This window comes from Solea senegalensis, unplaced genomic scaffold (genome assembly GCF_019176455.1).
Source record: "Solea senegalensis isolate Sse05_10M unplaced genomic scaffold, IFAPA_SoseM_1 scf7180000014161, whole genome shotgun sequence".
NCBI lineage: Eukaryota > Metazoa > Chordata > Actinopteri > Pleuronectiformes > Soleidae > Solea > Solea senegalensis.
In genome coordinates this window covers 27,045-54,734 of record NW_025320980.1, presented here as the reverse complement: position 1 = coordinate 54,734, position 27,690 = coordinate 27,045, and the positions used below count along the sequence as shown (strand labels likewise).

The 27,690-nt window shown below is 41.0% G+C and overlaps 2 protein-coding genes across 3 annotated transcripts; both read left to right on the top strand.

Moving 5' to 3' along the window:
- Positions 1-1,560: 1,560 nt before the first annotated feature.
- On the top strand, positions 1,561-9,147 carry serpine2 (serpin peptidase inhibitor, clade E (nexin, plasminogen activator inhibitor type 1), member 2). The gene is made up of 9 exons (XM_044016098.1): positions 1,561-1,753; positions 2,913-3,191; positions 4,531-4,758; positions 5,432-5,629; positions 6,655-6,853; positions 6,977-7,074; positions 8,142-8,228; positions 8,338-8,421; positions 8,606-9,147. Exons 2-9 carry the CDS (start codon positions 2,930-2,932, stop codon positions 8,647-8,649), a joined length of 1,200 nt encoding a protein of 399 aa, XP_043872033.1. The 5' UTR covers positions 1,561-1,753; positions 2,913-2,929; the 3' UTR covers positions 8,650-9,147.
- Positions 9,148-9,587: 440 nt separating this feature from the next.
- wdfy1 (WD repeat and FYVE domain containing 1) lies at positions 9,588-25,850 on the top strand. Of its 2 annotated transcripts, none has more exons than XM_044016096.1 (12): positions 9,588-9,833; positions 13,030-13,097; positions 13,220-13,293; positions 13,479-13,533; positions 18,948-19,098; positions 19,475-19,587; positions 21,874-22,000; positions 23,424-23,529; positions 24,359-24,460; positions 24,542-24,672; positions 24,802-24,910; positions 25,611-25,850. In XM_044016096.1, exons 1-12 carry the CDS (start codon positions 9,697-9,699, stop codon positions 25,668-25,670), a joined length of 1,233 nt encoding a protein of 410 aa, XP_043872031.1. In that variant the 5' UTR covers positions 9,588-9,696; the 3' UTR covers positions 25,671-25,850. The 2 variants fall into 2 exon arrangements, with proteins under 2 accessions (XP_043872031.1, XP_043872032.1); XM_044016097.1 differs by lacking the exon at positions 9,588-9,833 and adding an exon at positions 12,548-12,653.
- Positions 25,851-27,690: the final 1,840 nt, after the last annotated feature.

Here is a 27,690-nt window from a genome sequence, read left to right as displayed (position 1 = left end):
CCCACATCTGCCCTGACCTTGGATTCTTAAATCTGTGTGTTCACTGACCAGCTGAGAGACACTTTCAGCCCATAGAATACACATGTGGAATATATAAGCTGCTGTTTGCAGAGGAAAACACTGAAGGTGGATTAAGTCATAATTTGCACAAATATGCTCATCTAATCCCATGTAATTCAAACCCCAGAGCCGCTAATCCTCTGTATGTGGCAGCAGCGGGGGGATGTCTCTCACAGGTGTGTGTTCTGTGTGTCACCTCATCAGAGGGTGGACCGCAGCTGTGTATCCACACATGAGTAAGATTATCTGTTGTTTTGGATTTATTCTAAATTCACAATGAACCTAATGATTGTAAATCAACTTTTACAAATCCTTCACACACTGTTTGTAAATGAAAGTCAAACTAAACTTAACCGTTAGACCACTATTGAGATGTGGGTATGAAGAAAACATTTCCAGTGCAGATTATTATTATCTTTATGATTTATTGTCTAAAAACAAGCAAACAAAGAAAAAAACAAAGAATCCTATCTGCCTCCCAGGTGCATTGTGGTCCCTTGACATAATAATAATGTCTGATCCCCAAACTAAACAAATGATATTAAATAAAAATAACTTACAAATATGCTAAACAAAACTAGCAATTTAATTAACTAAGTACAACTAAAGAAAGCACCATGTTTTACAGCGTGGATTTAGTATTTACTGTGCAAATAAACAATCATGACATTCTTTGAGCAATGTGTCTGTTCACCGTCAACACACTGATGGTGATGGTGACGCGATGGTGAGTAGTACGTTCCATTTGTACCTCCTGCAGACACTGATACTTTGACTGTTCATAGCACCTCTGTCATACTTTGTGTACGACAGTAAAATCTGTCGTACACAAAGTACTCGTACAGTTTTAACTTTAGACATGTTGCCATGATGTTTCTGTGCAAAATACCATGTCGACTCATCCACTGGTAACACTAGCCTGAGGTATGTTTGTTTCTGACCCAAAAATGACATCAGACCTCTGAGTCCTGATGTAAATGGAATGCAGCATAGATACTGTAGATAGATAGATATGGCCTTGATATTTATTCATTTATTTATTTATTTATTTAGATAGATAGATATGGCCTTGATATTTATTTATTTAGATAGATAAGATAGTCCTTTATTTGTCCTGCAGTGGGGAAATGTACATTGTTACAACAGCAAGACAGTAATTAAAAAGAAAATTACAATATAAGAAGAAATTAACCCTTAGACTATAAACAGTTAGTTAAAAATAGAATGTTGAATGTACATTATAGACAGCAGAATATGGCCTTGAGATTTATTTAGATAGATAGAAACAAAGTAATTAACTTAACGCAAATAATTCATCATTACTGTGTATAAAAGTAAAAGTGTCACATTAAGGTAAATTAGCAGTAGTTCTATCAACATAATAGATTTTAAAGGCGGTGAAAGGGTTAGGTCTTTCTAAAGGGTTATCTCGCGCGCGCGCGTGTGTGTGTGCGTGCGCGTGCGTGCGTGTTTGACGCAGCTCGGCTTGGTTTGAAGGCGGAGTTGAGTGAAGAAAGTAAACCAGTGTGAAACAGCGTCGCTGACACTTGTTGGTCTCACTTGGACCGGAACACTAACACTGTGTCGTAGTTTGACTGCAGACGGACGTGACTGTGGACTGTGGACTGTGGCGAGGAGACACATTCATCTGCGAGACAAGTGGAAGTGGACGTGGACACGTCGCGAGCGGCAGGTTCGTGCTTTTCACCGTTAATTAGCAAAGTAACAGGTTGACGCTCCCACGTCTGTTAGCGGCGACTGTTCCAGCTCAACGTTTGTTTTTGGACACTTATTAATAATTAACGTCGTTGTTTTTGAAGGTTTGAGTTCCACGAGTGAGAGTTTATGTGGATGAAAAAAGAGTGAACACCGTCCTTCACACTTGAGCTGCTGGTTTAATGTGTGTGTGTGTGTGTGTGTGTGTTTTTGTGCTCATTAGTCAATTTAGACATCTCAGTGGCTCAGATCAGTCATATTTAAAATAGAAAGGTCTGCTGTTGGTTGGATATGTGGAAAACAGAGGTGTTATAATAGATTTGAGATGCGGGGGTTATATCTAACTAGACCTAACACACATCATCTTAAACCACATGTTCTGTTAATGCATTTATTACTTTAGACAGAAGTCAGTTTATTGACAAACGAGCGTTATTTTTCTCTAAAAGATAAGCGAGTTCATTTTTCTGGAGCAAAGCTGTTTTTCCAACGTCTCGTGTTGAAAATGTTTGTCTAACGAGGTCTGGACGTGTTTTCCTGGTCAGACGCATTCACAACACTAGTCGAACATCTGACTGCAGAAACGTGATTCAGGAGAAGTTTGGTCATTATTTGCATTCTCACATGCAAGCCTCCCAGAAAATGTCAGAAAATATCCGGAGCTTTTAAGGCAGAGGTTCAAATGTATTTGTTGTACTGTGAAAGGTGTCGTTAACATCTCCCATTTGACACAGTCTGTGTTCTCCAAGCATCCTGACCACGTCCACTCTGCTGCTGCACTGAGTGAGAGTGCACGATGAATCATTTTCCTCAATCTTAACCTAAAATTAAAATGTAAAAAAAGTGTGCTGAGTGATCTGGTTACGGTCAGACTGTTCCTGGTGTGAGTAAGCATTAGTCAGACTGTAGCCTATAAAAGGGTTTGTTGCCTAAGGACAAGAACGGGTACATGTGGTCATGGTGGTAAACAGTGTTGAGTCATGAAGGGGACATTGAATAAAATGCCAGCTTGTGTGATGCTGTTTTCATAAATGTGGAGTTGACGGGTCTCACACACGCACACACACACACAGACACACACACACACACAGACACACACACAGCCTTTGATAAAGCTGCATTCTGTTTGTCACCAGGTGCTGTGTGTGTCACAATGAAGCGCCTCTCATTGTTATGCCTGTGTGCGCTGGTGATGCTGCATGGCCTTGAGGGTGCGCTGCCCCAGTCTCCCTCATATGGTGAGCGAGGCTCAGATCTTGGCATGCAGGTGTTTCAGCAGGTAGCCCTCTCCAAGCCCCTGGAAAATGTGGTGTTCTCACCCCACGGAGTGGCTTCCATTCTGGGCATGCTACTGCCTGGAGCCCACGGAGATACCAGGAAGCAGATCATTAGTGGTCTCCGCTACAAGAAAAATGGTAAGGACTGTTTTTGATGGTACAAGTCAAAGTAATATTCAATGGTTCCGCCTCAGTGATGCTCACGGTCATTGATTACTAAATAATTTGTCAACTCATTTTATAATCGATTTAAAGGTTTAGCTGTTTTTAATTAAAACAAGCTCAAGTCAACAATAAGGGCCACACTGAGTGACACATCTGTGTTGTAAAACGTCTTGGTTTTCATTTAGGCACACTGCCCATGTGAGATGTTCCTCTGTTTATTTGACAGTAGAGCTCCTATTTTCCTATTATTTGATGACAGTTTCAATGTCTGTCTCCCAAATATGTGTTAAATACAATTCTCTATGTATCTGTTTCAAAGTAAAAGCAGTCTAATGTTCCATGAATCCATTAACGTAAATATAAGATACTGATACTGAAGAGTCCTAGTATGTATTTAAAGTACAGAGGTATATTTAAAAGTATATTATTTATAGCACAGCAGCAGCTCTGTGGCAGACGCACCCCCTTCATGAACAACAAAGGTGCACAAGAGACCGTTTATCAGCAACACAGCTGCATTGCACACACATCCACTGTGTGGCCCCGGCCTAAGAAGAAACTAAAGAAATTTAAAGTTTAGAAACCACTCACTCTCCTGCTGCAAAGTCCATAAAAACATCTTTGTTTTTAGCTCATAGAGAAACAGACGACATTGGTCTACTGCTGCTTTGTTTGGTAAATGTGTGCCAGTTAAGAAAATATTAACATGGGATATAAAACACTGAAGTCACAAAATAACACATTAAAACAAACTCCCGGCTGCTGTGATATAAATGAACTGAAAGACATGTTTAAGATATGCTGGTGTAGATTTTACAGTAAGTGGCTTGCTGTGTCTCGGCCTTTATTTGGTTCTCGATGCCTAAAACAATCCGTTTAAGGCCTTATCATCCTCTCTGTATGTGTTGAAGCCAGGGGGGGTCTATGGGTGTCTTTGCATCAAACCAAACTGAGCTCAATCCCACGACAAAACAAATATTCCAAGCCCCATTATTACAATACTCAAACATTCTATTATTATGCTTTAATATAACCAAATGATTCTCCAAACAGAATCTTGTGCCTATTGTATTTTATTGTTCCTTTTCCTTCACATTATTCTGTCTCTCTGAAATTCACTTCCTGTCTCTCACAGGGGTTTCTGAGCATGGTGTCATTGTGGTGAACTGTACATACTGTTATTATTATTTTTTGGATGCATCTATTTGCTTTGGTCTGCTCTGTAGACCCTGTTGCAAGTTGTAAAGCCTCTTCGTGTACTGTATTGTCATGGTTGAGAAATGATTCAAAGTTCCTTTGGTCTTCTTCATAGGCCCTTACAAGATGTTGAAGAAGCTGCACAAGACCTTGACGGCTAAGTCCAACCAGGACACTGTGCTCATTGCCAACGGCCTTTTCAGCCAAGAGGGTTTCCCTATGAAGGAGTCCTTTGTAACAACCAACAAAGCCAACTTCCAATGTGAGACCAGGAGCTTGGACTTCAGCAACCCTGAGAAGGCAGCCAATGAAATCAATGACTGGGTCAACAATAAGACCAAAGGTGGGAGTCATGGATGGATGTAGCAGCTGCATACACCAACACATCGTCAGGAAATGGCTGATATAATATGCAAAATAAGGTCTAGGATGTGCTGGTGACGTTAGTTTTCTGAAAATAAATTTACCAGAATACAACACGAGCTATAGCTTTAGCTCGGGGTTTTTCCAGCGTCACTGCTTAATTTAGATATTCCGATGTTCCCTTTTTCATGATTGCAGTCTACTGCCATCTGCTGGTAAGGAAAGTGATTTCCTCTCACGCAGGTGCATATTTGCGTCATTTGTGGTCAATTTGATGTGTGCAAGGGTTGTGCTCACCAATAGCACAATACAATACTTTTTATACTGTATTTACACTGTATATCCCAGCATTTACAGGGCGTTTAGTCCATGACCTAAACTAGCAGTTGAAGCAAAAACATACTTAAAAACATACCTACTGACAGCAGAGTGCAAAAACACTTAACTTTAGTCAGCACGAGGTGAAGAAGAGAATTGATAACCATGGCTCCAGTGTGCCATCAAGCCACATATACAAGCTACATAAAATCTCAGACAGAAAAGTATTCTTTTTCTACATGTACAGCATTAATATTCTGTTCTGTAACTCTGATTTTCTTTAGCAGTGACTTTAGAGATGCTACATCCTTTTGAATGGTTTTGTTTTTATCCAGGTCACATCCCCAGCTTGGTCAAACCAGAAATGCTGGACTCGGCTCTTACCCGCCTCGTCAGCGTCAACTCCATCTACTTCAAAGGCTTGTGGAAGTCCCGTTTCCAGCCCGTGAACACCAAGGTGAAGCCCTTCAAGGCGGGCGATGGGACCGTCCATTCAGTCCCAATGATGTCCCAGCTCTCTGTCTTCAACATCAGTAAGTGTTGGTTACTCAATGCTGGTCTAATCTGGACGTGGCTGAACGTTGATACAGGTGGTAACATGATACACTGTCGTTGTCCATGGTGATTTAGTTTGTTTTCGTGGTGGAGGCCCACATTTCGCTCCTTCATTACTCATAGGTCAGCTTATGTTGAGCTGTAAGACAAAGCAGATATGAGTTAGCTCTTTGTGAATGAACTTCAAGTCTATGTTTAGACGAGTTGTCGGGGTTGTGGTGGTGTGGTGAATGCAGTGGGCAGATTCTCATGCAGCATTAGGGTTGAGCTGTGAGACTGGAGTGTTTGACCAGTGTCCTGCAGTGTGTTGACTGACTGTAGAACACAAACTGCCACAAAGAGAACAACAGGTTTAAGTCACTTGAGTTTGGCTCAATACAGTTGTTGAAATAATAGGACTTGCAGTCAGTCAGTTTTAATGTGCTGCTGAATGACCATAACAAAGCATTTGAACACTGACCTTCTGAAAGCTCATACTCAAACTGCATCGAATACTTTATTTAGAAAGTAAAATGATCTCGTCTTGTTCTGCTTTTTAATAGCTGAAAAAAGTAACACGGTTTTATTCCAGAAAGTGTTTTGCAAACATCTGCTGCCTGCTAACTCTTTGTGAGGACAGATCCGCTGCCCTCAGGAAGTGGTACATGTTCTGTCTCTAGTTTGTTTAGACCACAGGTTTTCAAAGCGGCTCTTAACATTTGTGGGGGAGTGTCTGCGAATGGATGTGTTAAATTACAATGTGGTTAAACACATTACACTTATATGTTGTTGAGATTTGTATTTTTTTCCACTTTCCCAGAGTCACAAACTAATAGAAGCCTGAGGACAGATGTTAGGTCTGAAGTTCTGTCAAATCAGCTACATGAAATAACCTTTTTGAAGTGTTTGATCTGTGCAATCAAATAAAAACCAAGTTTTCACATTCATCCAGATATTGGATGGTGCATGACGTGCAGCCTCAGCCTCCAACAGAACCATCAATAACCTCTGTTCCTCTGCTAAGGCATGGCCACCGCGCCTGAGGGGCTGAAATACAAGGTCATTGCGCTGCCTTATCACGGCAACACCATCAGCATGCTGATCGTTCTGCCCTCTGATGAGGACACGCCTCTGTCCCGCGTTATACCGCACATCAGCGCCGCCACAGTGCAGAGCTGGACCAAACTGATGCACCCGAGGAAAGTCCACCTGGCCATCCCCAAGTATGACACACACGCGCACACGCACACACACACACACACACACACTGACGGTGCTCTTCAAACTCCCTTGGCTGAATGAGAGACATCATCACCATCATCACCATCGTGTGTTTATGTCTGTAGGTTTACTGCAGATGTGGAGGTAGATCTGGAAGCTCCACTTTCAGCTCTGGGAATAACAGACATGTTCAGTCAGAACAAAGCGGACTTCAGACATATCAGTAAGTGAACAGTCGCACAGTCACCCCAAACCCAGACATAACACACTGGTGCTTCGCTGTCAAAGTGTTAACAACAGTCTGAAAAACAGAATGAGGTCTAAAAATACCATTACACAGTAAACCGTTCATAACGGTTTACTGTGAAGGGTCCTTAACTGTTCGGTGTGAAAAACTGATTCACTGCTGATGTCTTTTCCTTCTTCTATTCTCCGTCTGAACAATGGAATGAAGTCCAGATCAAGTGCTCTACACTAGTGCCATCTTGTGGTGTAGCAGGCTAAATACATGTGTTTGGGTGATATAGATTTAGATAGTAGCTAATGATCAATGCAGTTATTGATTGATGACCTGTACAATATTACATACACATTTTACCCACGTTTCAAATGATGATTAATCTAGGTCAGGCTTGATGCTGTACTTTGGTAATATGAAGTGTTGTGTCAAGAGATTCAAAATGTTGTTTGCAGCTTGTAACAAAGAAAAGAAAAGATTCTATGAAGCCGGCGCCGCCAACACAAGACAAATGGTTGAAAACGGCAGTGTTAGGCACATTATTTTAAAAGTAATTAGTTATAGTTACTAGTTACTCCTCCCAAAAAGTAACTGAGTTACTGCATTGTAAACGTAACTAGTAACCAGGGAAAGTAACTCCTGCATTGCTTTTTTAAAAAGAAACTTTATTGTCAATCGTTTACAATAAAACTGAATATTAAACGTTTTTAATGAATGAAATGGAAACTTATTAACAGAAAACATTGTATACTCATCTACACTATTTTAATGTTGATGTGGAACAATGTGAGACAACACACCTTACAGTACATTATTGTCAATATTATCGTTACTATGTTTGTAATAGTACAACAATGAAACGCAGTAGATGCACGTACATGTTGGAAAACGCTACATTAGAGTTCTCGAGGCTCGTCATCAAAGTAATGAAACGTACTTACACACTGTCTGCACGCAGCACTGGATGATTCATGATCATCTGATTAATGTCAAATATAAAATAATGGCGTATCCATCTATTACATTGTCCAGTATGTGTTGTTCTGTTCCAGGTGCTGAGTCTGTGCATGTATCCAAGGCGCTCCAGAAAGCCAAAGTTGAGGTGAATGAAGATGGAACAAAAGCAGCAGCTGCCACTGGTGAGTGTTTATCCAAAATGCTGAGCCAAACAAACACGTTTGTATTTATACTTCATTACTGTTGTTGTTTCTCACATGTTTTCACACGTGTTTGCTTTCCACTGTTCAGCTGCCATTTTGCTGGCTCGGTCCTCTCCACCGTGGGTGACAGTGGACAGACCTTTCCTCTTCCTCATCAGACATAACCCCACAGGTACAGTCTTCTGATGTTATGTTCTCTGTGCTGGATGATGGGTGTCGTCGGTGGGAGGGGGAGGAAAGTACTCACAACATTGATCTGCATTTAATCTGGTTTTTCGTGTTCATGTATAGTTTACACAAAACCTACCACTTTATGGTGCTTGACTATGATAATGTGTCCATGTGTCTGTCCTCAGGTACTGTCCTCTTCATGGGCCAGATCAACAAGCCTACAGTCTAAGCCTTCACTGTGGAGTCCCTGATCAGCACAGGAACAGTTTCTACACTGCCACACATGAATACACACTCCTACACACACGTACATACACACACACACGTACATACACAGACACACTTTTGCTGTACAGTGTGGACTGGTGATATTATTTCTTATAAATATTGCTTTTTATGTTTCTCATTTTCTGTAAAGCATAGCAGACTTTATAAAAATGTTTTGCAGACTAAATTTTCCAGCTGTTTTAAGTTTTTTATACACTTTTTTTTATTTTGAATTGATTACATTTTTAAAAAACGTTGAATGTCGATGTGTATTTTGTCAACTCATTTCATTTGTCTCATTCGTCTTTCAGTTCAGAAACTCTCGAAATGAACTTATGTCATTTCAGTTGGTTCTAATTTTCAGCTACTTATAAATGATCGTTTCCCTCACTGAGGAAGTTTTGTGTTATCATACTTGCTTCATATTTGAGAAAATAAATACACATATTTATAACACCAATGGTTACACCTTACTATCGACCTGTGACTTTTAATTGTCTAAACAGAAATGTGTTTATGTCCTTGATGAAACTGGTAAAGCCAGAGCAGTGGAACTGTAGGTAAACTACGCAGTTGCCTAGTGCCCCGTGTTGAGAGAGCAGATATCAGTCCCTTTCAACAGCCCCACAGCAATGACAACAGGTTGTTTGTTAACTACAAAGAACAAAGCAACATCGGGATACCAGGGGGGCCCCCACTAGAGAGGGCCCCCAATGGCCCACTTTTCCCAGAGGCTCCAAGTGTGATTGCCCTAGAAGAATAAAATAAATAACATACTGTAGAAAAAGTCTAAAAGGTGTAAAACACTTGCGCGGTTTTGCCGTCTGACCTACTTTCTTGGTCGATATTACGGTAATACGGTGGCTCGCGCGCATTAGTGCAGTCGTTACGGTAATCCTGACAGTCCGCGGCTCCGTGTGTCAGCTGATCTTTCCTTCACTGGCGAAGCTACAGAGCAGGAAAAGCAGCTGCGGGAAAACCACACTGCTGCTGCTGGCGACTTCAAGTCATGGCTGCGGAGATTCACTCGAGGCCTCAGACCGCTAGACCCGTTCTTCTGAACAAAATAGAGGGACACTCTGACGCGGTCAACGCGGCGGTCTTAATCCCCAAAGAAGACGGAGTGATCACTGTCGGCGAGGACAGGTCAGTTTGCTAAGCGGGGCTAGCAGTGGGAGCTAACGGGCGCCGTGTATTTGCTGGTCATTGCACTGATAATTCATTATGCGCTGGTTTAAAGACGAACACAACAAAAGAAAACAAGCATTTATATCCTATTTGAACGGTGTATTGTTTAACTTTGTTGTGTCATTCCATACGTAGCACAAGGTTAGCACCTTAGCATATGTACACAGAGCGATTCACCTCCATAAAATATCCGCGAACTAATCAAACGACTGACCGGCAGTGATAGCAGTTAGTTTCCCCTCAGTGTTGTCATGTTTTATGGCTCATATTTGCTCTGTTATGCTGTTACTCACTAGCTGGTAAGCTACAGCTACTACAATTGTAAACAAGCTAGTTGTAAACAGTTCAAGCTCTTGCTGCCTTAAGCGTAAGTCTTTATTTATCCAAAGCGCTGTCACTACAGTTCCAGTAATACTGGTTTTATTTTAATGTGATGGGTCAAATAGCACATTATAACCGTGTTAATTCATATTTAAACGTTTCTTTACACTTTCGTTAACATTTTTTTGTGCCTGATTAAAATCGAAACTATTAGTCGAAAAGTTGAACTTTGCAGACCTGAGTGACTTTCATTTTTCACTTCAGTCCACCCCAGTCATCCCTGTTGTGTTTGTAGAGCTGTGTGTGTAAACATACTTTCATGGGGGAAATGTGTGGTGCAGCAGGAGCTCACATGAACACACACTAACATAAGAAAACACACAATGGCAACTGCAAGGAGTGGAAGTTCATTGCAATAGCAAGAAATCCCATTACAGTCAGAAGGAAGAGTAAAACAGTCAACACTCAGCAGCTCTTGGAATAAAAGAGAGTCTCTCAGTCCTTCTTATAGGAGCCCAGAGGGCAGCAGCTCAAACTCTCTGTGGAGCAGAAGAGTCAGACCAGAATGGCATTAGCCCTCAAGACCTCGTCCAGCCATGTTCTACTGCTTTATTCTCCACAGGAGGGTCGTGGGGGGTGCTGTGCCAATCTCAGCTGATTTAGGGCGATGGGCGGGGTCACCCTGCACAGTCCATCGCAGGGCCGCACACAGAGACAAACAACCATTCAACCTCACACTCACACGTACAATTTACCTAATCCCCATATTGAATGTTTTTGGAGTGTGGGAGGAAACCGCAGATTACTTTAACTTGATTAAAAAACACTCAAACTGATTCATCAGTTATCAGAATATTTGGCAATTAGTAATTGGTTAATAATGGATTACGCCACAAAGTTGGTGTAGTGGTTAGTGCTCCTGCCTTTGCAGCAAGAGGACCCGGAGTCCGATCCCCGGTTTTGCATGTTCTCCCCGTGTGTGCGTCTTCACTTAACTTATGTGAAGTAAGATGTTACACCACAAATGGAAGATAAAATACAAAACCTTTTTGGTTTGTATCTGAAAGACTGAACGTCTGAGGAGCATCGTGTTGTTACTTCAGGACAAGTGTGAAGAAGCAAACATCCCCATTCTCAGATACAGGAACTTAGGTGCTGTGAAGAAATGGGATGCAGTTTTCATCACACATGTAAAACCCGCTTGATATGAAAAAGAGAAGTTGTGGGACAGTGGTGGAGCATCGCCCTCACATTCAGGTTCCTTAATGAAACAAAACGTCTGCTGTGACTCTGCACACGTTTGACTGGAACGGATGTAATAGATCAAGCTACATTTCTGCAAATGGTGGACGGAGAACTAACTTATATGGTTGTATGACATGCTGACATGAGGTGCCAGGTTTAGGGGACACGGGGGTTGTTGATCCACGGCTGCCTCCATCCATGAGTTCAGATGTATTGAGAGAGGGATATCAGCAGTTCAGAGACTCATAGACTGTCTTTGAACCACCTGAAGCATGGAACGTCTGAAACTGGAGTGGCAGAGGTCAGAGAGGGCAGTGCAGCTTTATACTAGACTGTGATGTTCCCAGCCAGGAGACTGTCGATGGTACACCTGAAAAGGTTGAGTATCCTGGTATCCTTGCTGAAGCTCTTCAGTAATCGCAGACAGCGGTGTCTTTATTATGACATCAGTGTGGCGAGGCCAGCTGAGATCCTGAAGCCTCTGACTCTCTCCTGTCATAGGATCATGGATAGGGGAGTGTCAATTATTTGATTCATAGATTATTAATCGATTACTAAATGAATTGTCAACTTTTTTTTTGGGGAGCAGAGCGACTGAATGCTCTCTGTAATTCTCACATAGTTTGTGTGCATGGTGCACTTCACCAGCTGAGATGATCGATACTAGTAAATATGCAGTCTCTCAACATTTAACGCTGCTCTGCAGAGTCAGAGTCCAGTGTGTTTGTGTGTAAATGGAATTATAGGATTGTTTTCCCCACATGAGGATTAAGTCCTCGTCCTCGATGAGGAATTTTTCCAGTGGATATTTCCACTGGAATGTTCCAAAGCTCTTTTTTTATTATTCAGTTGTCTCATGGTAAGGGACTTCCATTGGCACTCTAGTAATTCAAATAGTAGTCATGCATTTAAAGCTCTTTATATACAGTATTATGTGTAGAAGACATGGGTGCTTGGTGTCAGAGAAAGTACATGTTTTTGTTGCTTCACAAATGGCTTAGACAGTGGTGTTTGTAATTTACCTCATTGACCAAACATGTCCAACACTCAGCAGCACTCACGTTCCTGTGAGCTAAAATTCCTGATTTTCTCTATGGAATTTGTTTTGGGAAAGTGAGCGGTTTATAAATGTAAGTTTGTTGTTTGTTTGTCAAGATAAAGCTTCAGACATAAAGACATCTGAAGATGCGTTACCTGGTGTAGATTTTATTGGTGAGTTTGTCAGTATGTAATTCAGCCACACGAAATGTTGATGAGTTGAATGTTGTTTCCTAAACCTAAAAAATTATGTTCAAAATGAATCAGTTTTTTTTTGTTAAATGGAGCAACAAAAAACCCCTGAAAATATTCATATTTTAGAAGCAGAAAAATCAAAAACGTATTATGCTAATTATTATTAATTATTAAAAATCAACTCATGGCTTTCTGAGAATACTCTTAAATTGTATGATCAGTAAGAGAGTATGTATGTTCCATGGTAGGAAGTGAAAATCCCTTAACTCTTGTAACGCCTCTGCTATGAGCAGATTAATCTATATATTTATTTAGAAGAGTGCTGTCAATGTGATGCTTTGACGTTTTCCCTCAGAACCATCCGGGTATGGCTAAAGAGAGACAGCGGTCAGTACTGGCCAAGCATCTACCACACGGTCTCCTGTAAGTAACACTAACACTGTGGAATTATGAACATGTTATTTACATACAATACATATGATATGTGAATGAATGATGTCACTGTTCACAGAGAACACCTGTGTGTCTGTCTGTCTCTCCCTCAGCTCCGTGCTCTTGCATGTCGTACCACCATGACAGCAGACGCATCTTCATAGGCCAGGATAATGGAGCTGTTGTGGTGAGTGAGGCTTCATTTTCTCACTGCAGCCTCCAGCGTCTTATTATTCACTATTCAAATTTCCTGTATGTCTGGTTTGAAAAGGCAACAAAGTCAATATTTGTCCTCCTGTAAATGCCTGTGGGCGGCAGATCATAATTTATGATTTTGACTGTATGTCTATTTGTGTTTCCTTTGCCCCGCAGGAGTTTCTCATCTCTGAAGATTTCAACAAGATGAACCACGTGAAAACATATCCAGGTGAAAACATGAGCAGTAATGACTTCTTTCTTTCTTCCTTCCTTCAGTTACACCTGAGGTCATATATACCTGCCTCAGATTGGCACACATTTTTAGCCCTATTACAGGGTGTCCGCAGGGTCTTTTTAATTTTAATCGCGATTTCATGGGTTATTAAAGGTGACATAGAATGCTTGTATCACACATATATGTTAGTTATGGAGGTCTACTTACATATATTAACTTGCTTTCATGGTTAAAAACCTCCTAGTCGCTGCAAATGAGCCGATTGAAATATCTCCTCACTGACGCTCTCGTCAGCCGCACTGTTTCAGACCAAAATCACACCAACAGAACGCAGACTGTGTTGTCATTGGCCAGCCAACGAGCGCTTTACCACTGTCCCGTGATTGGCCAGGTACCTTGAAGTGACGTAATTAGCACGTCAGCTCTCAGATACGCAGCTCCCCCTCTGGCACGGTGGATGCTCTGCATCTCAGCTGCTACAACCAGTTCTTCTTCTTCTGCGGTTGAATGTACGCAACCGGATGTTCCTGGACTAGTGCTGCACCAGGAGGCGCTACGGTGGTGAGAGGAGTGGTGAGGTTTGCTGATGACATCATCAGCAAACGGAAGTGGCTTTCTGCTTTGCAGAGCCCAGGAAAACAATAAAACCATATTTTCTCAGCAGTGGCTGAACTGTTTGTTCTGAAACTTTAGGGTTTCATAAACGAGGTCATGACACAGATACACACACAAAAGCAGCGTTAATTGGAGCTTCCGGTCTATGTGGCCTTTAAATTTTGTCCATAGAGTTTGACTGCAAAAAGTCTGCATGAATGTATTTATTTTCCTCCCCGCGCGTTTGTTAAAAACAACGTCGCACAGGATCGGCTCGGGGGCCGCATGCACATGTGACGTTACTCATCTCTCCTGGCACAAAATAATATACGAAATTGCACAAAATAAACTCCAAACTGGGAAAATGTAAGTTGTAAATTTAATTTAGTGCTGTCAGTTAAACGCGTTATTAACGTTATTAACGCAAACCCATTTTAATGGCGTCATTTTTTTTATTGCTTGATCAGCTAGAGCAAACTTTGTGGTTTTTTTAACATGCTGTTGCAACAACTAGTAACGTCAGAAAAACTACAACACCTCTAGCTAGCTCTTATTATTGTGCGGCTCTCACAATAAGAGCAATAAGTCACAATATACAGGTGACAGAGATATTGTCTCAATAAAAAAAAACATTAGCACAAAGCCAGCAGATCCACTTTTCTATGTTGATAAGAGCATTAAAATGAGAAGAAAAATAAATGGAACAAAAATAAATCACGGGACATTTAGAATAGATAATAATGTGCCATTAATTGTGATTAATCACGAGTTAACTATGACATTAATGCGATTGATCGTGATTAAATATTTTAATCGTTTGACAGCACTAATTTAATTGCAAACTAGAACTGTTTTGTAAGTTAAAGCTTGAAGTGGTGATAAGGTCTTAAAATATTTTGAGAAGGTCTTGAAAAAGTCTTTAAAATGTATTGAAATTACCTTCAGGATTCCTGCATATACCCTTATTAACTCCCCTACAGCCAGGGTTCTCAAACTGTGGTGCACAAATCTGCCTCCACTTTACACCACTGTGTTTTAATGTTGGTAATAATGATGTTTCTTTGAGAGCTCAATATTTTCTCAGGTGGTATTTGGTATAAAAAGTTTAAGCACTCTTCCCTCCTAGTTTCAGTACACGATCATGTCTCATAAAAGAAATCCTGAATCCTGATCTGCATCAACAAAAAAATGGGTCATAAAAAATCCACCCTGCTGCTGCTGCTGCTCACAATCAGATGGAGAAAATGAATCATCCCTGTTTTCGTGCTCAGGCTGAACTAACCCAACACTCACACACACACACTCACACACACACACAGTGTACAAAGTTACTCATTACACCGCTGCAAGTGCAAGAGTGTTTGTGTTAGGTGGAGCTGCTGCGACCACACTGTTTTATTGACGCGTGATTTATTTTATATCCATGAGGATTATTAACAGGTGGAACAAGTGATATATGTTTCTTTTCTTTTTACTTGTTTCCTTTACACACAATGTGTGGGTGAGGAACACTTTTACAGGCTGTAACTCACTTCTTATATCGGGGTAGTCAATTAGATTTCTCAAGCAAAAGTCTGGAACGTCATAATATCACTCACTCACTCACTCACTCATCTTCTACTGCTTTATCCTCCACATGAGGGTCACGGGCGGGCGTTGGCACCAATCCCAGCTGATTTAGTGTTAAAGGCAGGCACACCCTGGACGGGTCACCAGTCCATCACAGGTCCACATCGTGACAAACAACCATTCATTGTCACTGTCACTCTGACTGTACAAGTGACCTAATCCCTGTATTGCATGTTTTTGGACTGAGAGAGAAAACCCACTCACACACGGGGAGAACATGCAAACTTATATATGTGATATTATGATGTGGCCCATCATAATATCACAGCTAATGTAATATGTTAAATATGTATTAGCATGTTTATGTAGTCAACAACTAAGCGATCACATAATATTTTTTGTTAATTCCACCATTAACTGGAAAAGTTAAATCTCATTCTCATATTTTTACTCATATCTTTTTTATTCACTAATGCTACTGTTGTCTTATTACTAAGATAATCACTCTTTTCTTTCCTTCCTCGTCTCTCTGGAGTGTCTCTCTCTCTCTCTCTGTGTGGGTGTGTGTGTTGTTTACACAGGAAGCATGAGTCTGTTTTAACCCAGGGTTTACCTTTGATAAAGCTCTAATATACTTTTACATGTTGCTCTATCATGAACTAAATAAGAGGTCTCTTCAGTGTGTCGATGCATCTGTCAGTCTTGCAAATATTCCACCGTTAAAAGCCTGGTTGAAAACATGAGTTTAAACACGAGTTCTTTTTCTGCTTTTGCTTTGAAACAGGAACAGGAGACGTTGTTGTGTTTATTTGTAGACTCTGGGGTGAACGTTTGACTTTGTTAATAAACTGCATGTGGCTCACATGAGAAGTGTTGCTGCTCTGAAATGAAAGTGTGACATTATACGATCGGCTGGGTGTGATTGTCCTGCTTTGGCTGAAGCTCTAGGGTAGAAAAGCTGTTGAACAAATGCTCAGTTCTAAAAGGTCTGGGTGCAGATCAGTATGACCTATTAGTGACCTGTGTTCTAAACATTACTGCTGTGATGAAATAATAAGTTCATACTCATTATATTTTAATTTCTGTGATTAAAAAAATATTCTGCAATAGAAAGTTTAAGTGGTTAAATTGACATATGTTCATAAAACGATGCCATACAACAAGCCTTACTAGGTTAAGGAATCACCCCCAGTTCTATGAAACATGAGTGAGGTAGTGAGACAATAAAAGAACGTCCTGAAGGATTCACAGGAGGCGTGGCTTAAAGGTCATTCATTTCATGATTGAAGACAAGATTTGCGATTGTTTCAGCTTCTTAAATGTGAGCATTTTTTTTATTTCTTTGCTCTGGAGAACAAAGAAATCATTAAAGTCAATCAATTAGGTTTGTGGACAAAACAAGACATTTGAGAACATCATCATTTCCAGGTTTTAAGGTTTTCTGAGATTTTATGGACCAAACGATTCATCGAGTAAATAATCAACAGATAATAATCCTTGCAGCTGTAGAACACACTTGCATTTAACGTGTGTGGTTGGTCGTCACTGTCTTCACATAGATGTTTCATGTTAAACTGTGGGACCAAAATCGATCACCTTCTTTCTTTCGCTCTTGTTCTCTCAGTATAATTAAATCTTTATTTATAAAAAACAAAGAAAAAGTAACATAGACATAGATGACAGATGGAAACATCTATGGAGATCATATGAAACGGAGACAATGCCAAAGTGTAGAAGATGACTGAAACCTTTTAAGCCATTAAATGTCAATTTAAATAATATTCAGTTTGACTAACAGCCCCCAAAATGTTGACAGATGACTTTAAGTCAGACTTAAGCTTCCTTAAAGGGTTCTGGTGTCTTGTAAACAAACAGTGTGTAAGCCCTGACACTTGTTTTTGCTTATTGATGCTGACGATGCCCAAGCAAACACCTACATCTTGATTTCATCTCCTCTTTGTTCAATGTCGTCATAATTTGATTCTCATGAACAGAACTGCAGGCATTTATTCTCGTCAGTAGGAAAATTAAACTTTTAAAATGGTCAGTATGTTGCTTTACGTCCCACATGTGTCCACTGCTGAATGCACCATCTGGCTTCCACCACTTAATACACCATCAAGCAGCAGAAACATCTGCACATGCACTTCAAAGGTCTTTCTTTCTTTCTTTCTTTCTTTCTTTCTTTCTTTCTTTCTTTCTTTCTTTCTAACCATGTTATAGAATCATATGTCAAACAATAAATAAAACTGCCCGACTTTTTGCATTGTAATACAAACAGTGTTAGTAGTGCAGTGTATTTTGCACTGAAAGGAGGATCTGGATCATAAAAATGTGACATGAGGAAGAAGAAGAAGACGGAAACCTCAGAGGTTCCACTTAGGGCAGTGGTTTTATCACGAGGGTGATAAAACCATGGATTCAGCTCAAGGGGAAAATATAAAAAGAATGCACTCGAGCTTGATTTTTTAGACTGTAAGTTTTCTGTTTGCCTCAGTTCTAATGGCTCTTCTTCACTGAAAGATGACTCCGTCATTCATGCTTTGTGTCATCTGCGTGGCTCAGTTACTGGATTTAAACACCACAGCACTCGTCAGTGTCGCACACAGAATGCCGCTCCACTTTGCTTACTCACTACTAATAAGCAATAATTCTGAGGTTATTGATGGAAAACGCTTAGTTAATGGATTACTGGTTGTATAATAAGGCCATGCAGAATAAGGCATTAGTACACTCTTAATAATGACCAATTAAGTAATTAAGTTATGTTACTAATTTGCATGCTAAGCAACTAATTAATGGTGAATATTAAAGTGTTAACCAAATTTTATTTATAAAGCACGTTTAAAACAAACAAGGTTGACCTAAGTAGAACTTAAAAGAGTACAGTGCATGATAGCAGCAAACAATCAATACAAATGATATTATACTGCACGACTTGAATTAAAGGCCACAGAGAGAACATCGTTTTTTAAAGATCTCCAGAGTGTGGGCACTTCTCATGTGCATGACTGATCTATGGAGGCAGCTGATTGATGGCCACTCTGCTTAAAAGCTTGTCTTACAAGAATTTGACGACATAAATGTGTGCTTTATAGATCATTAATTCTGAATGATAGGAGAAGAGATGCTTTGAAGGGATTCATGTGTCTTAATCTGGATTACTGTGACTGTCAACAGAGCCTCTGATGGGATCAAAGTCTTACAGAGGTGCTCGTATCTGTGTGTGTGTATGTGTTTTCCAGCTCACCAGAACCGTGTGTCAGATATGGTCTTCTCCCTGGAGAGCGAGTGGGTGGTGAGTACTGGCCACGACAAGAGTGTGAGCTGGATGTGCACTGTGAGTGGGAGCATGCTGGGGAGACACTACTTCACTGCCTGGGCCTCCTGCCTACAGTATCCTTCACTCAGTCACAACACTGTCTCTCAGTCATTGGGCCCGTTGTTGTAGAGCTGAAACTATTCATCCATTATTAATCCATTGCTAAATTAATCGACAACTATTTTGATAATCAATTTAATTGGTTTGTAGCTTTTTTCATGATTAAAACAAGATTTCCAATTGTTTCAGCTTCTTAAATGTGAGTATTATCTTAATTTCTTTGCTCTGGAGAACAAAGACATCATTAAAAGTCAATCATTTTGGTTTGTGGACAAAACGAGAACATCATCATTTCCAGGGTTTTTTTTTCAATTTTTTTTAAGGTTTTCTGATATTTTATGGACAAAGCGATTAGTGGAGAATCTGTTGAATCCCTGACTGTACTCTCAGATATGATCACGAGACGCAGCACGCCTTCATCGGGGATTACTCGGGACAGATCACGCTGCTGAAGCTGGAGAAGCAGACGTATTCCACGATCACAACGCTGAAGGGTCATGAAGGTAAACACACTGTCTCCTGCTTTATCCTCCACATGAGGGTCACAGGGCCACTGCAGGTGGGGGGGCCCCCACCATGGACAGGTTTCCAGTCCATCGCAGGGAGACACGTGTCAAACGGAGCACTGAGCTACAGAACACATTCACCAGAAGCTCAAGATTCAGTTTTAGGTCTTCTTTTGAACCTTTACGTGGGTTAAAGGAGTCACAGCATCAATACTGTGTATTCTGATAACCAATGACTAGTCAATGCCATTTAGTATTTTAATCCTAAAATTCATACAGATCTTACATGTGTTTACACATTCTCTCATTATCTCTTACAAAAGAACACAGAACCAGCAGCGCAGTGAATATTGTTTTAAATTGTTCATTATTTTCTGTCAATATCAACCGGGGAGGCTCAGTCAATAACTTTGTTTTTTAATTAGTTTTCTTCAGCTGCATAATTCTTAAAGACAAGGGACTAAGAAAACCAGTGGTTTCTATGACATGGATGATTGTGCCACAGTGCAGTGGAAGCACAGAATCAGAGGAGATCAAACATTTCCATTTCAGTTTCATTTGTAAACACAGGTTTAAATTCATGCTCGAGCTCATATTTATCTGACTGCTTATATCGACTGGTGAAAAAGTAACCAGAATACAGGAAATTCAGGATTGCTTTGTGGAATGTAATGGTTTTTCTATTTCTGATAATCTAAGCAGACGATGTTACAGTTGGTGTCTGCAGAAGTTACCACGGGTGTTTAGCGACAGATGAAAGCATTTACCTTAAAAAGTCCACTAATATCTTAGCTCCGTGCATATATTCCACTGAGTGGAATTGTGACATGATTGTGGAATCGTGGAATCGTAAAGCCAGTGAAGATGCTCAGCCTTAAAAAATGCAACCTCTCATTGGGCTTGTGCTCCCAAGAATGAACCACGTGGCATTTACTGTAAGTGCACTACCACTAAAGACTAAATGAATTCTGTTTTTTTTCCAGGTTTCCTCCTAAATATGTAGTTTAATTTTAGTAATAAAAGAAAATGTTAGGAAATGCATCCGCTTATTTCATTATGGATAAATAAATACACTATCTTGTGAAAGATGCATCAAAATCAGTGGATAATGAAATGATCGTCGTACAATTGTGAGGTGATTAGAAATTCCTCTGCTCCACGACCAGATGACGATGATGAGGGAAAATCCCCATCATTTCCACTTAGAGTTGAGATGGTGTTTATTTATCATGAGGCGATGAACACATGACTGGATTTGTATTCAGGGGTTCAGTGTTCCTGTTGCCTGCCAAGAAAATGAATCCCACAACAAAAATGAGTTGCCAGGGAGACGACAGTGTGGGAACCAAACACTTCCCTGTTCTGTGTTCCTCTCTCTGGGCTTTTATCAGGATTCATCAGAGCCGATGACCTGGTACAGGCTGTGATGGAACTATGTTTCCTAAATAAACGTGAAACATTTGCCCCATTCATTATTTTTGATCGTCTTTGTAGCCTGACACTGTTCCATCACTGACCTTTGGTTGACACAGATAGCAAATACATTCATTTCAGAATAATTTCCATAATATTAATAATAGGATTTATACTATTGAAATTCAATATATAATTACATCTGAAACAATTCATCGATTATGAATTGATTACTAAATTAATCGACGACTATTTTGATAAGTGATTCATCGGTTTGAATCTTTTTTCCTTCTTCTTTTTTCCTTCATTCTTAAATGTGAGTATTTTCTTCATTTCTTTGCTCTGGAGAACAAAGAAAACATTCAAAGTGAATCATTTTGGTTTGTGGACAAAACGAGACATTTGAGAACATCATCATTTCCAGGTTTGATGAACACCAATCTACATTTTGTAAGGTTTTCTGAGATTTTATGGACCAAACAATTAATCGATTAATCAAGAAAGAAATGGTCAGATTAATGGATTATGAAAATAATCGTTAGTTGCAGCTCTATATACAATACTGTGGATGAGTATCAGTAATCACATTCCTGCTCTTTGCCTTGTTTAAACTGTCACAGGACACCACTGCATGCTGGTCATTTACATATTTTCACACTTCACAGACCAGTGATTGATACAGTAACAGTGATAATGTAACTTCTCATTATGCCTCATGCTCCTTTAATAAGATTTAATTAGATTAACCTTCAGTACAAGAAATAAGTTCCTCTGCAATTATTTCAGCATACTCTAGGTGGAGCCAGCCGGTCAGCTCATAACTGTCTCACATGCAACGATAGTGCAAGCCTTGTGTTTTCACCCCTGCAGGAAGTATAGGAGCTTTGTGGTGGGACCCTGTCCAGAGGCTGCTCTTCTCAGGAGCCTCCGACCACAGCGTCATCATGTGGGACATCGGCGGCCGCAAAGGACGGACGCTATTGCTGCAGGGACACCAGTAAGTCTCTCAGGGTTTTCTATATGCGTGGATGTGTCTGTCTGTCACTCACACACTCATATCCCCACCCTCGCTCGTCAGTGACAGGTCTAAGTGGTGTCAGTAACAGCTGTCCCCAGGTGCTTATTCTGGTTTTATCTCAGCCTACATACTTGGTTCATGACTTCCAAATCCATCTCTGCTCACTGATGTGTCCGTGTCACCAGAGTTACTGAAGCCTGACTTTTCCTCTCATTCTGACAGTAAATGTCGAGGCTTTTGTGGTGTCCTTTCAGTTTTTGGTGACATTTGAGCAGAGTTGATAAAAATAAGCAAGAAATTAGAATGAATTGGCAGTTGTGTTTCAGTCTGTTTCAGTGCACTACATGTATCAGCTCGTTACCAACTGACTGCTGTGAGGTGCAGCAGGTGGTTCACGTTTGAATGTGTTGAATTTCTCAAAGAAAACAGAAATGATGAGAATGTGAGGAGGAGGCTTCATTCCTACAGTTATAATCATAATTATGTGTTTCAGCTCCGTATCAGCTGTAATCTGCGTATACTGAGCAGACTCGTGCTGGTTTAAATATGAAGTTGGTTCTCGCTGTACTTGTTTACTTAGTTTCAGAAAGTAGTATGTGGATTTCTGTTAGGAGACAGATTAAAGGAGCTTTTCATTCACAGCTGATCATCCAGATGTGGCCAATAATAAGCACACAGGAAGTGAAACAAAACTGGAGTCAGCAGTTTTTCTAAATGTGTTCTTCCATGAGCACTGTGTGTGTGGATGAAGCCTAAACCAGTGAGAAAACCCTTTAAAGGAGTGGATACATCACTGAATGCTGCCCTGTTCATATCAAATAAAGTTTTTTCAGTGTGTGTGTAGGATTTAGTGGCATCAGCTATTACATGTGTGTTACATTCATCTCTTCTGGGTTAGTGTAGAAACAGTGACACGGCTGTCTCGCAGAATCACAGGTTACCTCGCGTCACAGCGATTCTGTGACAATCATACAGCGACACATCACGATATCGCTCTGACTGCAGAAATCAAAACAGCTGCAGGATTTCTCTGTTTATTCACAACACAGAGAACAAAGTGCATAAAGTCTATGTATGAGACGTGGATGAAGCATCTCTTAACGCAGCTTCTCCACCATTATCCCGCTGTAAACTCACTTACAGCCAGGTTTCCCTCATTCAAGGAGAAGTGGCGACACCAGCGAGTGAAACTGTCAGGGACTGTTTACTTTAAAATATGAATATTTGCCCTGACATATTGATTATTATATTATTATAAGAGGACGTACGACGATATATCTCCAAATCGATTTTGTTATGGAGAGTAGACGTACTGTAAGTTAAAACAATCATGTCTTCTGTTTTAATCTGCACCAATTGTCGTAGATTAACATCTTAAATTAAGTGTGTTTATACTCTTCAGTGAACGTGTTCAGGCTCTGCGTTACCTCCAGCTGACGAGGCAGCTGGTGTCGTGCTCCGCCGACGGAGGCATGGCGGTGTGGAACATGGACACGCAGAGAGAAGAGGTTTGCTGATAAACACTTACACGCCCTAACAACATGGTCAGAAACAAATGTATAAAACACCAACAAAGGTGAAGGTAGAGTTTACTTTAATGCATGTAGTCATTTAAAATGATGAGCCATTTTTAGTGGTTTAAATGCAGTTTAGATTATTTTTCAGTGCTTAAAGTGTTAACTGTACATAACTATTATTGTGACTGTATTACAATTTATAAATAATAATAATCCTTCCAGTTTCAATAGGGTTCTTGCAACCTTGTTGCTCGAACCCTAATAACAGCATGTTTACCAATGACATTAAAGTCACTTAACAGGCTCATCTAATATAATCTATTCAAATCAACAATATTACAAGAATTTGTTTGGTGCTTAATATCACTGTTAAATAAACAGACGTAATCTCACTGTTAAACAGACGTAATCTCACTGTTAAACAGACGTAATCTCACTGTTAAACAGACTTAATCTCACTGTTAAACAGACGTAATCTCACTGTTAAACAGACGTAATCTCACTGTTGCAGCAGAGATGCTGCCTCCATCAGTAGATTCAAAGGTTTTATTTTGTGACTTCAGTGTTTTAAAACTTTCTTTCACATTTACCTAAATTACACAAACTTACCAGAGGAGGCAGCAGTAGATCAACAGTAGAGCAGCAGCTCCTTTGTCCCAATGATCTAAAAATGCTGATTTTCTTCATGGACGTTGGTGCAGAAAAGTGAGCAGTTTTAAAAACCACAGAAAAAGCTGTTCCATGCAGGGGTCAGGACTTACTGTGTGTGAGAACCTCATCCATCCACAACGATCCCATTAAACTGTCCACGTCTGTGCAGGCGCCTCAGTGGTTAGACAGCGACTCGTGTCAGAAGTGTGAGCAGCCTTTCTTCTGGAACATCAAGCAGATGTGGGACACGAAGACTCTGGGCCTCAGACAGGTACGAGCGTCTGATCCTCAGCGCCTGTCGCTCTCTCCATTATGAGTCACTCTGACATGTGCTTGTGTTTGACATGGACAGCACCACTGCAGGAAGTGTGGCAAAGCTGTGTGTGGGAAGTGCAGCTCCAAGCGCTCCACGTTTCCCCTCATGGGCTTCGAGTTCCCCGTGAGGGTGTGTGACCTCTGCATCGACACCATCAAAGAAGAAGAGTGAGTCACTCTTAAACGTCATTTATAAGTACAGTATATACAGTATTAGTCACGTTTGAGCCCGTTCTCACATGAAATGCTGTCACGGTGTGTGTGTGCGTGCGCGTGTGTGTGTGCGTGCGTGTGCAGTCGAGCACCGTTGGCGTCGTTCCACGAGGGGAAACATAACATCGCCCACATGGACATGGACCCGTCCAGAGGCCTGATGGTCACGTGTGGAAGTGACCGCGTTGTTAAGGTAAACAACAGTTCTACACCAGAGCTACACCAGACAGGGTAGTTGTTATTATTTGGGGTTTTGGGCAGTTTTTCTGAGACGTTTTCTCTATTTTCAGCAAAATGCTTAAATGAAAACATTATATATTATATTATATTATATAGTGTTTAGACAGGAAGTGATTATTTAGACAATAGCATATAATAATAATAATAATAATAATAATAATAATAATAATAATAATACAGTGAATATGAAAAGTTGCTAAATTAATTTTACTGCTTAAGAAAACCCCCATCATATAATGCTGCACTGCTGCTGTATACACACAAGCACTCCCTCCGCCTGATTTCAGATATAAATCGTCTGTGTTCACTAACGGTTCACTATCATTAAAAAGTTACGCACTGTATCCTGTAAATATGAGTTCTGACAGCAGTGTGAGCTCTTATTACAGCAGTCAGCGGAAATAAATAAATGCCCCGCCCCCTCATCACATGCATTCACGAGGAGTTGTAGTAAGGATGAACTGTAGCAATGAATGACTTTTCACTTGTTCACGTGTTCTGCAATCCAGTTTCCATTTCACGTATAATCTGGTGTCTTAACTGTAGCAGGTTAATAATCTGTCAGTTACAGTAACAGTCAGCAGCTTTTGTACCAGGCCTCCTCCTCCTCCTCCTCCTCCTCCATCACAGTTATTGGCTGTTTGTCTCCACAGATTTGGGATATGACGCAGGTGGTTGGTTGCAGCTTAGCAACAGGCTTCTCTCCGCGCTGATTGGCCCATCCCACTTCCTGCTCCCCGCGTCCCTCCCCCTGTGCTGCGGCCGCTTCTTCCAGTTTCACGAAAACCTCTTTGTAAAGTCTGTCCACATCACGCCGGGAGCGTCGGCTGCAGCCAGGCCTGCTCTGGATGAGTGTGTGTGCGTGCGTGCGTGCGTGTGTGTGTGTGTGCGTGTGTGTGTGTCGTCCTTCATTTATTTTGCCTCTCATTTAGAAAAAAAATCCATTCATTTCACACTCAGTCCAACATGAAAGTGTGCGACTGATTTTTGACTTTTGTACTGATGTGAAACAGAACCCTAAGCACAATGCAGACTGTGTGTGTGTGTGTGTGTGTGTGTGTGTGTGTGTGTGTGTCTCCTGCAGGAGGAATGATGTTGATAACTGAAGTTTGTGTTTACATTCAATATTTTCAAGTTTTTGTTGTTGTTTTTTTTTTTTTTCCTCTCATCCTTCCACCGTCTTCACCTGTCATCACCTGTCACGGCCTGAGTTTCCTGTGAAACAATACTACCTTCTCTTCCTCTAACTGCATAACTACTCAGTCACTGTAACATGTAAAAAGCCTGATCTCGTGTATATAGCTCTGCATCGTGTGTACAGTCGATGGACTTTCTGTCTTTTTCTCCCCTCAGTTCTTTGGTTCACCAGCTGGCCTTAAATCTCTCTCAGGAGGTTTTACATCAGTGGGTTGTCATTGGCCGTGTGTGTGTGTGTTTGTGTGTGTGTGTGTGTGGGGCTGGACCCCAGCCTATACCTGCTGATCACAGTTTGGTGAGCCGTGGGGTGATGTTGCCATGGTAACACTTGCTTGCAGCCTCCCTGAGGTGCACCAGTAGAATAACCGTTCAAGATGTAATTCATGTAACTTTTCTTTGGTTGAGAGTTCTAGTCCAGGGTTTTTTTTAAGCACAGCTGCAGGAGCTACTGTTTCCATCATGGTACGGTTCAGTCTGGAACGCTACAGCCCTGCGTCACTCATGCCTTTCCACTCGGAACAGCACCTTTACTTGATAGGCGGCGTGTAAACTGTAAACCAGCGACATCAAACACGACACAACAGACAACAAGGGAGGAAATCTAGCAGCTCTGTCTGTGGCTCCGCCCTGATCTTACTGTACCATTTTAGGGAAGGGTGCCAGAAACTGTCAACAATCGGGACAGGTTATTCTGAACTGAACCGTTCCACTCGGTGGAAACACTGCTCGAGTCAGCACTGACCGAGCTTTGCGCTCCTCTGCGCCGAGAACCACCTTGAGAACCGGACACTTGCTCTCACTGAAAACACAGTGTTTTCCCCTCACAGAGAGACAGAAGCCGCTGCTACTGCTGCCTCACTTGTTCACTTTGTGCCACTTTGGAAGTTGGAACAGACGATTTCACACCAAAAAGTCACAAAATAAGACTTTGGCAAAAGATGATCAACGACCTCTGTCTGCCACAGTGTTGAAGGAGAGGTTTTGTCTCTGGTGAAATGTCAGTTTCCTGTTTGAGAGAAAGGCCGTGTAATGGTGAGATAAAGCCGATATAAGATACTGTAGCTCGCAGTTGTCTTTAAAAAACAACAACCCTGGACCGTTCCTTCAAGTCTTAAACCTTCTATATCTCCATCTTCCAGACACCACAGAGAGGTTGAGAGGCTTTGAGTGTGAATGAGAGCCGGTGCTTTTCAAAAGTGCTGACGTGTCCTTTGTGAACAAGGTCTTCATCAGTGCTGTGTTCGCTCTGGCGTCATCACAAAGCTCTGGATCTGTCCCGAGCGCTGTCTCATCGAGGACGTCTCTCATCACCTCGTCTCTCCACTGCACTGAACTGCACTGTGGTCGTGGTCTTTCATTGAGTTCCTGTGTTTTGCTTTGGGAGCGGCTGGATTCAATGTAGCGTCCTTGTAAATAGCGGCCAGTTCTCTTCTAATGTTTAACTAATGCTTGCCTTATTGTTAGTGGAAAAGAAAGATTTCAAAATGTAGTCACATTCCAGTTTTTTGATCATGTAGTGTATATTTATATTTGTAG

Bases quoted from the DNA above. Each gene is read 5' to 3' on its own strand.
- serpine2 (XM_044016098.1), top strand. From the start codon at position 2,930: ATGAAGCGCCTCTCATTGTTATGCCTGTGTGCGCTGGTGATGCTGCAT. The intron at 4,759-5,431 runs GTGGGAGTCATG...GTTTTTATCCAG, and splicing joins GGTCAACAATAAGACCAAAG to GTCACATCCCCAGCTTGGTC. The intron at 5,630-6,654 runs GTAAGTGTTGGT...TCCTCTGCTAAG, and splicing joins GCTCTCTGTCTTCAACATCA to GCATGGCCACCGCGCCTGAG.
- wdfy1 (XM_044016096.1), top strand. From the start codon at position 9,697: ATGGCTGCGGAGATTCACTCGAGGCCTCAGACCGCTAGACCCGTTCTT. The intron at 23,530-24,358 runs GTTTGCTGATAA...ACGTCTGTGCAG, and splicing joins TGGACACGCAGAGAGAAGAG to GCGCCTCAGTGGTTAGACAG. The intron at 24,911-25,610 runs GTAAACAACAGT...TTGTCTCCACAG, and splicing joins GAAGTGACCGCGTTGTTAAG to ATTTGGGATATGACGCAGGT.